This window comes from Hoplias malabaricus, chromosome 5 (genome assembly GCF_029633855.1).
Source record: "Hoplias malabaricus isolate fHopMal1 chromosome 5, fHopMal1.hap1, whole genome shotgun sequence".
NCBI classification, from domain to species: Eukaryota; Metazoa; Chordata; class Actinopteri; order Characiformes; family Erythrinidae; genus Hoplias; species Hoplias malabaricus.
In genome coordinates this window covers 37480964-37494166 of record NC_089804.1, presented here as the reverse complement: position 1 = coordinate 37494166, position 13203 = coordinate 37480964, and the positions used below count along the sequence as shown (strand labels likewise).

The 13203-nt window shown below is 43.0% G+C and overlaps 1 protein-coding gene across 1 annotated transcript in view; it reads right to left on the bottom strand.

Annotated features, from left to right (window-relative positions):
- Positions 1-697: 697 nt before the first annotated feature.
- adamts9 (ADAM metallopeptidase with thrombospondin type 1 motif, 9) overlaps positions 698-13203 on the bottom strand; it is a 59260-nt gene continuing 46754 nt past the window's right edge. Inside the window, exons 32-41 of the mRNA XM_066670925.1 lie at positions 11645-11815; positions 10267-10461; positions 10027-10156; positions 9021-9115; positions 8760-8854; positions 8512-8645; positions 4990-5081; positions 2686-2790; positions 1940-2043; positions 698-795 (exon numbers count right to left, since the gene is read on the bottom strand). Coding sequence (XP_066527022.1) covers positions 1954-2043; positions 2686-2790; positions 4990-5081; positions 8512-8645; positions 8760-8854; positions 9021-9115; positions 10027-10156; positions 10267-10461; positions 11645-11815 — 1107 coding nt within the window. The 3' untranslated portion in view covers positions 698-795; positions 1940-1953. The remainder of the gene's footprint in view (positions 796-1939; positions 2044-2685; positions 2791-4989; positions 5082-8511; positions 8646-8759; positions 8855-9020; positions 9116-10026; positions 10157-10266; positions 10462-11644; positions 11816-13203) is intronic.

Sequence of the window (13203 nt, the reverse complement as noted above, 5' to 3'; positions counted from 1 at the left end):
CAGAAAAGCGTGAAATCAAATGAGCCACTTTAGGAAGCCTAAGGTAATCATAATCAATGCAAAGAGTATGGAATTAGGCTGTGTACCAGTCATAATGTGTTTTCTGGACAACTGGAGCACCACTGGGATAACATGGAATGGGGTATCTGACCTAACACATGCTCACATGGCTCAATGCCATATAATCCTCACAGCAATATTCCACCATTTAGCCTAAGGCCTTCTCTTAAGATCAGCAAAGGGTCTCCCTTCACCTTCAGCAGAAATGTTGGGCAAGCATTTGTCCACAAACTTTAGTGTATATGAGATTTAAAATGGCTCAGACAGCATCTGACCAGACTTCTGTTTATCCAATACCCAGCTAGGTCAGTCTCAACCTCCCTACTGTGGTTTAAAGCGCTGAAAACACAACACTTAATAACTATTTTTAAAAAAGAAAATTTGAAATTGATGTTTAAAAAAAAAAAAAAATACAAAATGCTACACCTCATTCATAAAGCCAACCATCTTACACTAAACATGAGTGTAATTAAGTGATGGATGATTTCAAAACTCAACAGGTTATGGCTATACACGAAAAACAAACAAAAAAAACAGTGAACAAATGGCTTTGTTAGAACTTAAATAATTGAACAATAAAAAAATAAATGAAGATTACAATAAATAATTCAATGATTCTTTTATACAATACATACATCTCTGTTATTTACATGTGTACACCTGGAGGTCTGGGGAAGAGGAGGGACGTTCTTCATAGTCTTTAGCACCAGAGAGAGAGAAACAACACCCAGGAATCTGGACAAATGTGACAGAAAGAAACATAAATAAAATGCCTTCAGGAAAAAACAAGTGTGTAATAGACAGGTTACTGCACCAGTTCGTCAGTGTCCACTAAAGTGTGAAATCCACAGGAAAATTGTGTCAATTTAATTGATTGCTGAACAATTCCAGCGATATGACAGTGTCAAACAAATAAATACAGTGGAATTTGAGTTCCTAACTTGTGTTTACTGATAGTCAGGAAACATGTTATTTCTTACTAATTCAAGGAATAAGGTTTAAAAGACACCCCCCCCCCAGCGGTGTTCGGAAACTCTAATAGGCGTCTTGCCTGTGACGTAGATGGTGGACAACAACTCTAGAAGTTGCACTTAATTTAATGCAAAATGACGAAAAGGTGTGTTGTTTTTGGCTGCAATCATTCAATGTACAGTGGGACATCTGTGCACAAATGGCCCAAAGATCCCAAAATATCCAGAAAATGGACTAAATTTGTCAACTTTAAACGGGCACTTTGGAAAGGACCCTCCGCTCACTCCGTTATCTGTAGCTCATTTCACTGGCGCTTTTCCAACAATATGGGCATGTAAGGAAACCAACGAAAGGTGTTCAAGAGCCTCTGTAACATGGAGGTAAACAGGGTAAGGACACTCACTTCACCTGTTTTAGTTGGTGTTAGTTAACGTTAGCTTGACTTGCTAAACTCGGTGGCTCAGATTATACTCGGCTACGTAGCTGCATTACGGAGGTTTATAGTGTCGGAGGAATTCGAGTTCGACTTCGATCACATTTACAAGAATAACGGTACCTCTAAATTTGAGTTTAGCTTATTGCTAGGCTATTGTCATGAATAATGTTGGTTATTTAGCTAGATACTGTCATAACAGTCAGTCATAACGGGGTTTTACCGCGGCGTTGTTCAGCTGTTGTCCACCAGTGACGTCACGGTGGCGTTCATGAATTTCCGTAGTGAGCTCGGGTTTTTCCGTCAATTTAATAAAATTGTCAGTTTTAAAGCAAAATATAAGCATGTTATTTTCATTTTAATTCATACTTATATATGTCAGTAACTAAAATAATGTGAAATAATCATGGAGGTCCATTAAGTGATGCTTAGCCTTTAATGTTAATATGAGTTCTAACAATAATCCCATCCAACCTGTTAGCCTTGGCTCATGTGACTTGAACAAGGAGACCTGAGGTTGAGGAGGGAGTGCATTTCCCACAGTATCCACCACACGTTCCTGTGACTCTGCTGCCATCCTGCGGACAAGAGAGGAACTGCACGTTACACTCGTATTTTCCATGTATCATTCCATTATAAACACCATATTTAAGTTAAGTTTCTTTCCTGATTTGAAGACGTTGTCACTTACTCTCACTCTGAAAATCAACTACAATCCCATTTGATCAGTGGGATTCCAACTGTTACCTCCAAGAAACAGTGTTCCACAGCAGTGCCATATTCTGGGTGACATGTAGCTGTCCTCCAGTTTCTCATTGGCATGACCACCCGTCCAGCTGGGCAAGCCACACACTCTTGACCCACTACAACTCCTTTTCTGTTTGCAGGCCTCTTGGCTGAGGAGCTTTTACTCAGAGCCTTTTTAATCGCTGCCAAAAAAAAGTGTCCCTGACTGATTTCCATTACAAAACAAAAGGAGCCCGGCTCCTCACAGCAGCTGCTTGGTGGTGCTCTCTGCTGAGGATTTTAAGGCTCTGGAACATCCTCTCTCTCTCTCTCTCTCTCTCTCTCTCTCTTTGTATTTAAAGAGTATCTGTAAATCTTAAAACACATAGGTAGACACTACCTGACTAGATAAATGATAGTGATTATGGAAGTGTTTGAGAACTGCTGTCCACTGTGTTTGTTGTTATAGCTTCAATGCTCAATGAGTGTTGTACCTGTGATCTGTGGATGTCAGCCACGGCATAGCTTCCTTGAGAGGTCCACTTGGTGCTCTCAGCCACCTGCAGTCCTGTTCCTGAGAGATTGATCCTGAAACGACCCTGTGAGGACCCAGGGAGAACACACACACACACACACACACACACACACACACACACACACACACACACAAACATTAATATTAAATAAATAAAAACATGCTCAGCACATGCTCACCTTTTACAGTAGATGGCGCTGCTGAGCAGCTTAAAAGTTCAACCAATTAACATCTCAGACACATGCTTTTTTTTTTTTCATTTTACAGGAGTAAATTTTTTTGAAAACCTTGGTGAGAAGGTGCTGAATATAAAAGACAAAATAAATCACAGAGACTGTCAAATATGGATCTGCCTTTATCAAGATTTCTTGGGATGAAAATGGTTAACACCCATAGAAAAAGGTCCAACCAGTGCATCTGTTCTCCCATTGGCTTGGCCTTCAGGAGCTGGACCAATGGCTTATCTCGTTAGATTATCTCCAGTGGCATTGCAATCAAGCAATCACATTTTGTCCAATGGCTTTGTTATGTGTAAAACAATAACCCATTAGTCCCTCCAATAGCTCTACTCAAAATTCACATACAGTTTCCATAATGCTGTATATCACTGGTCAGAACACAAAACGCTTTATTGATCTGTACTCCATTTTAACTACAGTGTGAAAGAGTGAGAGTGACAGACATTGCCCCACTCCTCCTCCACTGACTGCTGGGGTAGAAAAAAGCAGAGGGATAGCGTCTGATTCACTGGGCTTTTTCCCTGCGGTGGCAGCTGTCTGCAGCTCGTCTGAATCCCATCTCTCAGCTGGAAAGTGCCGGCGACAGAGAGAGACTGAGTGAGTGAGAGAGAAAATGAAGTCGAAAGAGCGTAGGCGGGGAAACAGAGTGCAAGAGAGCACCGAGTGAACGAGTGACAGGAGCGTCAGATCTGCGGCTGAGCGGCAGGGTTTCAGAGTTTGAGTTTGGTCTGTGTGCCGTCAGGACAGCAGTCTGCTTTTAAAAGACCCTGTCTGATGTCTGAGAGCTCAGCTACAGAGCTCTTTCACAGGGAAGACACAAACACATTCATTTCTCTGTTGCTGTCGCATTCTCACATTCCCTCACTGTACATTTCTGTACCACTGCAGGACTCTGAAGCAGAACTGAACAACAAATCAGTTCACTCCGTGGCAGGATACATGTCTTATGTTTCAGTCTCACATAGCATTCCTAACTTGGATGATCCAGGGTCTACTTGGAATTGCCAGGCACAGGTCATGCAGACATCTTGGACAGGGCCCCAGCAGAGGGCATCACACATTCACACCCGTGGACAATTTTACACAGCTAATCCACCTACAAACATATGTGTTTTGTGGACTGAGCAAGGAAACCTACTTAGACACAGGGAGAACACACTAAGACTGTGTCCCAAGACAGGGAGTTAAACCCTGTGCCACACTGGACATGTCCACTGTAAACCCTAATGGTCCAGGTGAGCACTGGGCCCCCACAACGCTAAACTGTATCGGGAGTTCCAGACAATAAATGAATGAATGAATGAATTTATGGTTACATTAGAAGATGAAACTACACAATACGTTTAGACAACATTAAATACAGGAAGTCCTCAGGTTACGTCAGTCCCGAGTTACGATGTTTCGTGGTTATGACACATCTCCCATTTACTGTATAAAGCCTTATTTTGACTTAAGTGGTTTTGCGTCGTAAACGTCGTAACGTGAACTTCGTGTGTGGTGTGCACGGTGGAAGAATACACGGTTACGCGGCTCGGGACCGAGGAGGATAGGTGTTAGGATAGGATAAGTGCTTACAGTATGTTATTTATGTACAGTATGTACAGCGAAAATCGGTTTACGACGCAACGTAGGAACGGATCAACGTCGTAAGTTGAAGACCCACTGTATTCATTTACAATATTTAACAATATAATTACAATTTTGTGTTTATGTTTATATTATATATGTATATAATTAAAGTAGTGGACACTTCAAAATAAATAGATGTGGATGTGTATGCCTACTTTGGACATTTGAGTTTATGATATAAAAAATATAAAAAATTAAAAATGTTGTAATGATTAGAAAATATGAAGATTTTGAGACCAATACAGACATCTCCATTCAGTTAGTTTACGTTTATTTTGTGACTGAAAGCAGTGTAATGTGCTGTGGTCTGAGTAGTGAAGAATATTTGCAGTTTGCTTTAGTATCAATAAGGTTTTCTTATATAGTGTAAGTCATAGCAGAGCAGTCATTCCCACCTGTGGACAGTGAGCGGCGCTGTAGCAGTCTCCTGCAGTGGCAAAGGGAACCTTGTGGCCCTCATGAGTGAAAGCGTACGTCCAGTCCGTGGCTAGAAGGCAAAAAAAGAAGAGTAATCGCTAACGTTAGGGTGTGGTTTAGTCCAGCGTTAAACTTTATTACAGTCCAGTATTTTAGAACTCTCAGCTCGCAAACTTGTTTCCGCTGTAATGAGTCTGTAATGAGCACACATCTCCTCAAACTGACCACCATCTGACCACTTTTCCTTTCACAGGTCACTACCTACGCCCGAATAAGGATAAGTGACACATAATATATGGGCAATTTGAACCAATCAACCCCCTAGCTTTGTAATTGGGAGCTTCTTAACTGCCACAAGCAGCAATCTTGAAGCCATTAACCCCTTCAAGCTTGGACTTAATTAAATACTGGGCAAGCTTGTGCAGATAGGCCTGCAAACTCACCTCAGGTCACTGCGTTGGCCGGATTGCTGACATTACACAGAGTTGTAATTAAGCAAAATGTTTATTCTGGATCCCCCCCCCCCTCTCCATTACAGAGAAGAAGAGTGTCATTAACTTCTCCAGATGCTTGGCTGACACTCTCGCTGCACCTAAAACAGAACCTTACTGGGGTAAATACACTCACTCCCTCCTCCCGTGGGTTTCCCTTGTGCATACACACCTTATATATTCAGGCCCTAATTTTGGATGCTTTGGAGATCCTAACGTTGCCAGACCCAATGTCAAGTGTCAGCTAGAAGAGTGTAAAGCCCCCAGGATTCAGCCACTGAAGTGGAACACTTTCCAGTGCTTTTGGAATGAGTTGGAGTGATATCTGTGACCAGAACTAATCAGTACCTGGTCTTAATAACAGTTTCAGGGCTGGATTCAATCGAAAGCTCACAACGTTCCAAATTATAAAGAGCCTAAAGCCATGGGCCTTATGTAGCTGAATGCAATCAAACCCTCATAGCAGTATTTGACATCCTAGTTGACCACATTTGTGTTAGATATACTGGTGTGTGCGAATGTGTGTAGAATGACCGCTATGTCTGAGTCCAGCGGCACTGCCCGCCCAGCCAACTCTCTGCAATCTTGGTTATTTCCTCTACCTCTCAGGAGCGTGGGCCATGTGTTTTGATTTTGCTCACCCCTCTCTCTCAGTCATCTGATCACGCTGGGAGGGGGACTCAGGGAGAAATTTCATTTCAGAACTGCACCATTCTGACGCACATGGAAACGACACTGGACATTTGAGGTGGTGCACGTGCACTGGAATGCTCTTTCCAAACGTTCCAACATGTTAATACTAACCTGATGGTAACATTATACGCAGAGCTATTAGACTTGATCTCTTTTGACGTAATCCTGCAACAGACTGTGAAAAACGAAACTCAAAATACCAAGGCAACCTTAGGATTTTTTAGATTTTGGGTTTGTTTAAGCAGTTTAGATTTCTTTGTTTATGCAAAATTACACGGCCAGTAAAACAGGAAGTCACAGCATTTGGCAGCCACTCTATTTCAGAAAGTACTTGCTTTACTGTAGTGACAAACAAAATAAAGTGACAAATCACCTGTGAAACGGAATTATTATAATTGACATGCATTATATATGTATTTACACGCCTTACCCCTGGCAATGATGACATCACCCTTGCTCTTGTGGCTAATATGACTAAAAGGAGCAGCACAGATTTTAAGAATATTTTTAGTGTTATGATGGTTATGATTTGTAGTTATTTTATCACTGTGAGACCCTGTCCACTGGAGGTGCTGTTTCGCTAAACCCTCACAAACTCTCTGTTATGAACCCGAAGAAGAGTCACAGGAACAGTGCTGTAAACTGCTGCTGCCTGATCAAATGAATCTAAGCTGGTTACAATAAAGATGGTGATATATAGTGTATATCTATCTTTTAATCATTTTAATACTCCAGCCAGTGCAATGTGGTCTGCTTAAAAAAGTTGCAGAGGCATGCTGAAAGGTTTCAGCTTTTAGGGAGTTCAGGGAGGTTACTGAATTCCAGACATGCTCCAGATGTCCAGATGTGGACAGCACTGCAGAGTGAGGGAGCTTTCCCGGTTTGCAATGTGTATCGAATCTGTCATTGTTGGACAAAAGCAGATACAGCTGCTGGCAAATAACACGTCTCTCATACACCAAGTTCATTAATCCATCAAGATGTCACATGGTCAGACGACTGGACAAAATCCTGAGCAGCTCTAAAGAACACAAACTGTGTCTCTTTATGATTATTTAATCCTTTAAACTGTAGGTTTATTAATATTATAAATTATTGGATTATTCATATGAAACCAACTGAACTCAAACAGTTTGATACATTGTGTAACTATGTTATATATATTTGTGGGTTCAATTCCCGCTCCGGGTGACTGTCTGTGAGGAGTGTGGTGTGTTCTCCCTGTGTCTGCGTGGGTTTCCTCCAGGTGACTGTCTGTGAGGAGTGTGGTGTGTTCTCCCTGTGTCTGCGTGGGTTTCCTCCGGGTGACTGTCTGTGAGGAGTGTGGTGTGTTCTCCCTGTGTCTGTGTGGGTTTCCTCCGGGTGACTGTCTGTGAGGAGTGTGGTGTGTTCTCCCTGTGTCTGTGTGGGTTTCCTCTGAGTGACTGTCTGTGAGGAGTGTGGTGTGTTCTCCCTGTGTCTGCGTAGGTTTCCTCCGGGTGACTGTCTGTGAGGAGTGTGGTGTGTTCTCCCTGTGTCTGCGTGGGTTTTCTCTGGGTGACTGTCTTTGAAGAGTGTGGTGTGTTCTCCCTGTGTCTGCGTAGGTTTCCTCCAAGTGACTGTCTGTGAGGAGTGTGGTGTGTTCTCCCTGTGTCTGCGTGGGTTTCCTCCAGGTGACTGTCTGTGAGGAGTGTGGTGTGTTCTCCCTGTGTCTGCGTGGGTTTCCTCCAGGTGACTGTCTGTGAGGAGTGTGGTGTGTTCTCCCTGTGTCTGCGTGGGTTTCCTCCGGGTGACTGTCTGTGAGGAGTGTGGTGTGTTCTCCCTGTGTCTGTGTGGGTTTCCTCCGGGTGACTGTCTGTGAGGAGTGTGGTGTGTTCTCCCTGTGTCTGTGTGGGTTTCCTCTGGGTGACTTGTACCCCATTTTTATAGACTATTCAGTACCTTTAGTTAGGGAACATATCCTTAAATAAAATAGCTTTTGTAGTTGTGTTGATCTCATATGCCCCATTAAATTTCTAGGACATATATAATGTTCTTTTTATTTAACACAGTCCTATAATTAAATTTTACATATTTTCACCTCTCCTTCAAGAAGAGAATATAATGTACCTTAAGGGAACACAACTGCACTTTAAAACCACGGCTGTACCTTTAAAGGTACATTTACAGTCTTTGTACCTTTAAAGACAATAATGTACCTCTATTGTACCTTTTTTCTGAGAGTGCAGGGCACTAGCTAAAGTTGAAAAATGTCACTGTCTCATACTCAAAAAGGCTCAGAAACCAACCTGAGCCCAGTGCTGTCTACAATAATGTTATTACTGTATTTTGACTCACTGATGATGGTCATCTTGCTGATGTCCAGTCTGACCCGTGTGAAGGTGGACAGTCCGGCGGCGGTGTAGTCTTTCCGACATTGACAGTCCTCTCTCCTGCTCAGGTTGGATGGACACTGCGTGGGGTCCATCAGTCTGTACAACGACAACATCAACAAATCAACAACAGCATTGCCACATGGACGTATTAGTACCTGTTCATTACTTGATTTTTATAGAAATATCTCTCTGACTTCAGTAAGCACTTACCTGTATCCAAACACCTCGGAGAAGTTCTCCCGCTCTCCACTTGTGAGAGTGATATACTCTTTCGGACTGTCTGTGTTCATCTCTGAGCAATAGATCTAAGGAGAGAGAGAGAGAGAGAGAGGGAGAGAGAGAGAGAGAGAGAGAGAGAGAAGAGAGAGAGAGAGAGAGAGAGAGAGAGAGAGAGAGAGAGAGAGAGAGAGAGAGATGTAAATGTGTTGTGGATACATTTTGGTGAGTTTAAAATCATAATAAGATTCTCACATTCAGAGCTTTGCCTTGAACGCTCAGAACCTGCTCTCCATCAGATACCACCCCAGACTGAACCTGCACATGTCTGCAGCTAGCTGGCAGGTCACCTGATAAAAAGAATATATAGAGAGAGTGACACAGAGAGAGAGAGAGAGAGAGAGAGAGAGAGAGAGAGAGAGAGAGAGAGAGAGAGAGACTGGTTCAAAATCTTGGTTCATCTTTCACAGTAATGTACCTGTAAAACAACAGTTCCTGAGAGATACAGTTCTGTAAATGTTATCCCTATTGAATTTGATTCCCAATTAGCAATTTTCAACCAACCTGGAACCCATTTTGTTCCCGTCGGCGAACCTAATTTGGCACTGTTTGGTGCATTTCCACCTTTACTCAGCATGTTAACAACTGTGACATTGTAAAGAAACAAATCTCAGAGCCCTAAATACAGTGTTAAAGCGAAATGGAGTTGTACATGTCATTTACAGATTCTTGTATAAATAAATGAAAGGAAATAAAACAGGAAAGTGCTCAGTTTGTGAGTTTCTGGCACTGGGGTCAGCGCGACACAAGATGAGTTGGCTACTTTTCTCAACTGTTCACAACTCCTCAGGAAATCTCAGAACTCAGCATAATTTCCACACCTTTATCATACCTCGCTCTGATCTGAATCCACTGTAAACAAAGAATAAACAATGACCCTGTCATGACTCATGACTCTATTGATTAATCTCTGGCTCTGAGGCAGAATTCCGTCACAGTGATGCTAAACAGTTCAAGAACCAGAGTTCTTTTGGTGGAAATGGGCTAACCCATAATTCTCCGTTCCCACTCTCAGGGTGTTTAAGAAAAAAAAGTCGATCCCTCAAAGAACCAGTGCAGATATTGTTTAAAAATCAACAAAATTAGTCGATTGGAGTCCAGCTGCTCAGTGGTGTTAGCAGAGGTTTGGGAAGCTACTGTGGTTCTTCATGTGTCTTGCTCTAAGTGTTGTGACAGGGCTGTGGTCAGATCACACACTCACAGGATGGGTTTCTGCAGACCTTACGCCCCTCCGGCCTGGAGGAGGAGGAGCACCCAGAACTGAGATCACCATCAGCTGAAACACACTGCACCGAGCGCTCCATCCAGCCTTCACCACAGCTCACAGAGCACTGTGTATCAACAAACATAAAGATAATGCTTTTTCATACTTTAAATATCAGTTTGAAGCACGTGCCTTATCTAAACATCTGGCCAATGATAATCATCTACAGGAACTTACAGGTCCCCAGATGCCCACTCTCCAGGTATGGGTGAGGGAGCAGGGGGCCATGTTGCAGGCCATGTAAGTTTCAGGAGGTGTCCCTGGGCAGTTGGATGTAGCCTGGTGACCATACTCATAGTTGTCAATCCCAGCATGCACTTCACTGCAGGACACCAGCCTACTCCGGTAGCCTTGCCCACAGGTGACGGAGCACTGGAGAGAAAAAAGGAAAATGGATGGATACAGTCACTCAAACAACAACAAAGTAACAAAGGGGAGACACTTTATACATCTCTATCTGCAGGCCCCCTAGTGGACATTCTGCCAGTGGAATACAAACTGAATTTGGTAATTAATATTGTGTGCAATGAGTCTGTGGTGAGCTGCTAGAGAGCAATGAGCTCGGAAAATAAGGGTTGAGAACCAGCTGCAGTCAAAACAAACCAGAGCTCATTGCTCACTTGCAGGTCAACAAGGAGCATAGCCAGTGTGTACAATTCTTCCTTCACAACTAAGGCACTGCAAACCTTTTGAAAGGGGCTCAGTAGTCATGACACAGCATGTAGCCAAGGCTTTTCTAGGTTTTAGTGTTAGTTTAGTGAATCTGATTTTGATTTCTGAAATGAGTTTGTATGAGGAAATGCTAGAAAAGACTGCACGTCCGCATGTGTGCACCATAATTGGAAGTAGCTAGGCCCACTGAAACCCACCATGGCTCCACAATTCACGTCCCAACACCTCATACACAGTGTGTGACAAATATCTTCCCTGTCATGTATAGCCCTGTCTACTGTTTTACTACTGCCTGTGTACCATTGTTTCCTTTGTTTGTCATGTAGTTAAGCACATGGCTCTTTGTTTTGTTCCTGTCTTCCTTGTCTCCACCTTTGCTCCTCCCTCTTGTGCCTCCTTAGTGTTCCTGCCCCTTGTTATCTGTCCCAGGTGTTTCTTGTTTGTGTTGTCTTTTTATAGTCCTGGTCAGTGTTTCCTGTTTGTGGGTCATTGTGGTTGTATGTATGTTTGTGGTTCATGGTCTTGCTAAGTTCTGGTTCTATGTTTATAGCCTTTGTGTTTAGCCACTCTATTTTGTTTATCCTCTCTGTTAAGTGTTTAGCCTGCTCTGTTTAGTTCTTGTTTAGTTTCTTTGTGTTCTGCGATGTTTAGCCATCTTGTTTAGCCCTTGTGTTTAGTGGTTAGCCCTTGTGTTTAGCCCCTCTGTCTAGTTCTCTAGCCTCTTTGTTTAGTTCCCTTGTTGTATTCATTAAAGTCTCCTGCAATTACCTCCATTCCTGTTTATCTCTGATCACCCTGACACTCCCCTACATTACCTCTGTGTTGAGCTGCTAGTGAGCAAAGAGGGCTAAACAGGGAAGGGCTGAGACCCCAGTGTTCTTACCTCAGTCCAGTCTCCTGTGATCCAAATGAACTCGCAGGGTTGAGTGTTGCACAGTTCCGTATCTGGTGGTCTACGCTGGTCCGAGCAGTACAACTCATGGGCCTCATGCTCGTTTTGATCCAAACACAACACTGTCCGGCGCCGCCGACCAGAGCCACAGGTTTCGCTACACTGTAAAGACGAAGGATAAAGATGTTGAGATTAACTTGTTATCAGTGTTTTGACTGATATCGGTAAGTATCTGCGGTCTTACTCCAACACATTAAGATCAAATGGAGGATGAGGTCATCACTGAGAACAGCACATAAACACACATCACCTCCTTGTCTTGTACAATTACAGCAGAGTGAAGGAAAACCTGACTGCAGTGACTGGAGAGTGGGTTCTAAATCACTGCTGTGGGATGGTTTAGGGGGCATTTAATGAAGAACCCACTAAGCTTGCTGTTTCAAAAATGGGAAGAAAGATTAAAACTTGCTTTTCCACTGGAGTGTCTACGTAAAACTACTCATACTGCAGTTCAGTCTTGAGATGGACTGATTATCTTAAACATGTCCTGAAGGTCTCACGCGTCACACACACTGTAAACCACTTCAGCCCTCACGAACACATACTCCGTCTGCTCTTTATCCCACTCTACATCAGAGCCCTTCCAGGAGCCCCTCTTACAGTGATGAGGGGTCTTGCCTAGGCCAAACAATCCTCACACTCCAGCTCAACAGCCCAGAATTCCCAGAAGCCGAAGCATGTAATGACGCATGCACACCGCAGAGGCATGTGCCCGGTTATAAACGGCTGACAACACTGGCTAACAGTTCGTAGAGGACTCTCCCCTCACCCGCCATTGTCTTTGAAATACTAACTGGACTTTTAAAGCTAGTAATACTCTTTAAATTTGTAAAAACTATTAAAACAACTCTAGGTAAGATTTGGTATTTTTGCTCATGGCCAAAACCTATAGTTGCATATTCTAATTCACTTTTACATCACTAGTTTCCTTCTCCAAAAGTTACATAGTGCAGTTTCCAGCAGAGGCTCTGTTCTTCCTATGACAGCACAGAGAAGCATAACAATAATTTTGAAGCTGTAACTTTAAGGTAAGGTAGTTAGAGTTCCTTTAAAGTAACAAAACATGATAGTCACACCATCCATATATACAGACAAACCTGCAATTAAAAAAAAAAGCTAAGTGCTTTTGTGATGTCACTAACACCTCTCTGCCTATTCAGGCTACAGGAATTTAGCCCTGCCCATTCCTGACTGACATTATAAGGAGGGTTATTTTAGCCTAGGGCATACTGTTTGCAAGAATATGGTCATAATTTGTAAAACATTCATTCATTCAGTCATTATCTGTAAACCTTGTCCAGTTCAGGGTCGCGGTGGGTCCAGAGCCTACATGGAATCATTGGGTGCAAGGCGGAAATACACCCTGGAGGGGGCACCAGTCCTTCACAGGGCAACACAGACACACACACATTCACTCACACACTCACACCTACGGACACTTTTGAGTCACCAATCCACCTACCAACGTGTATTTTTGGACTGTGGGAGGA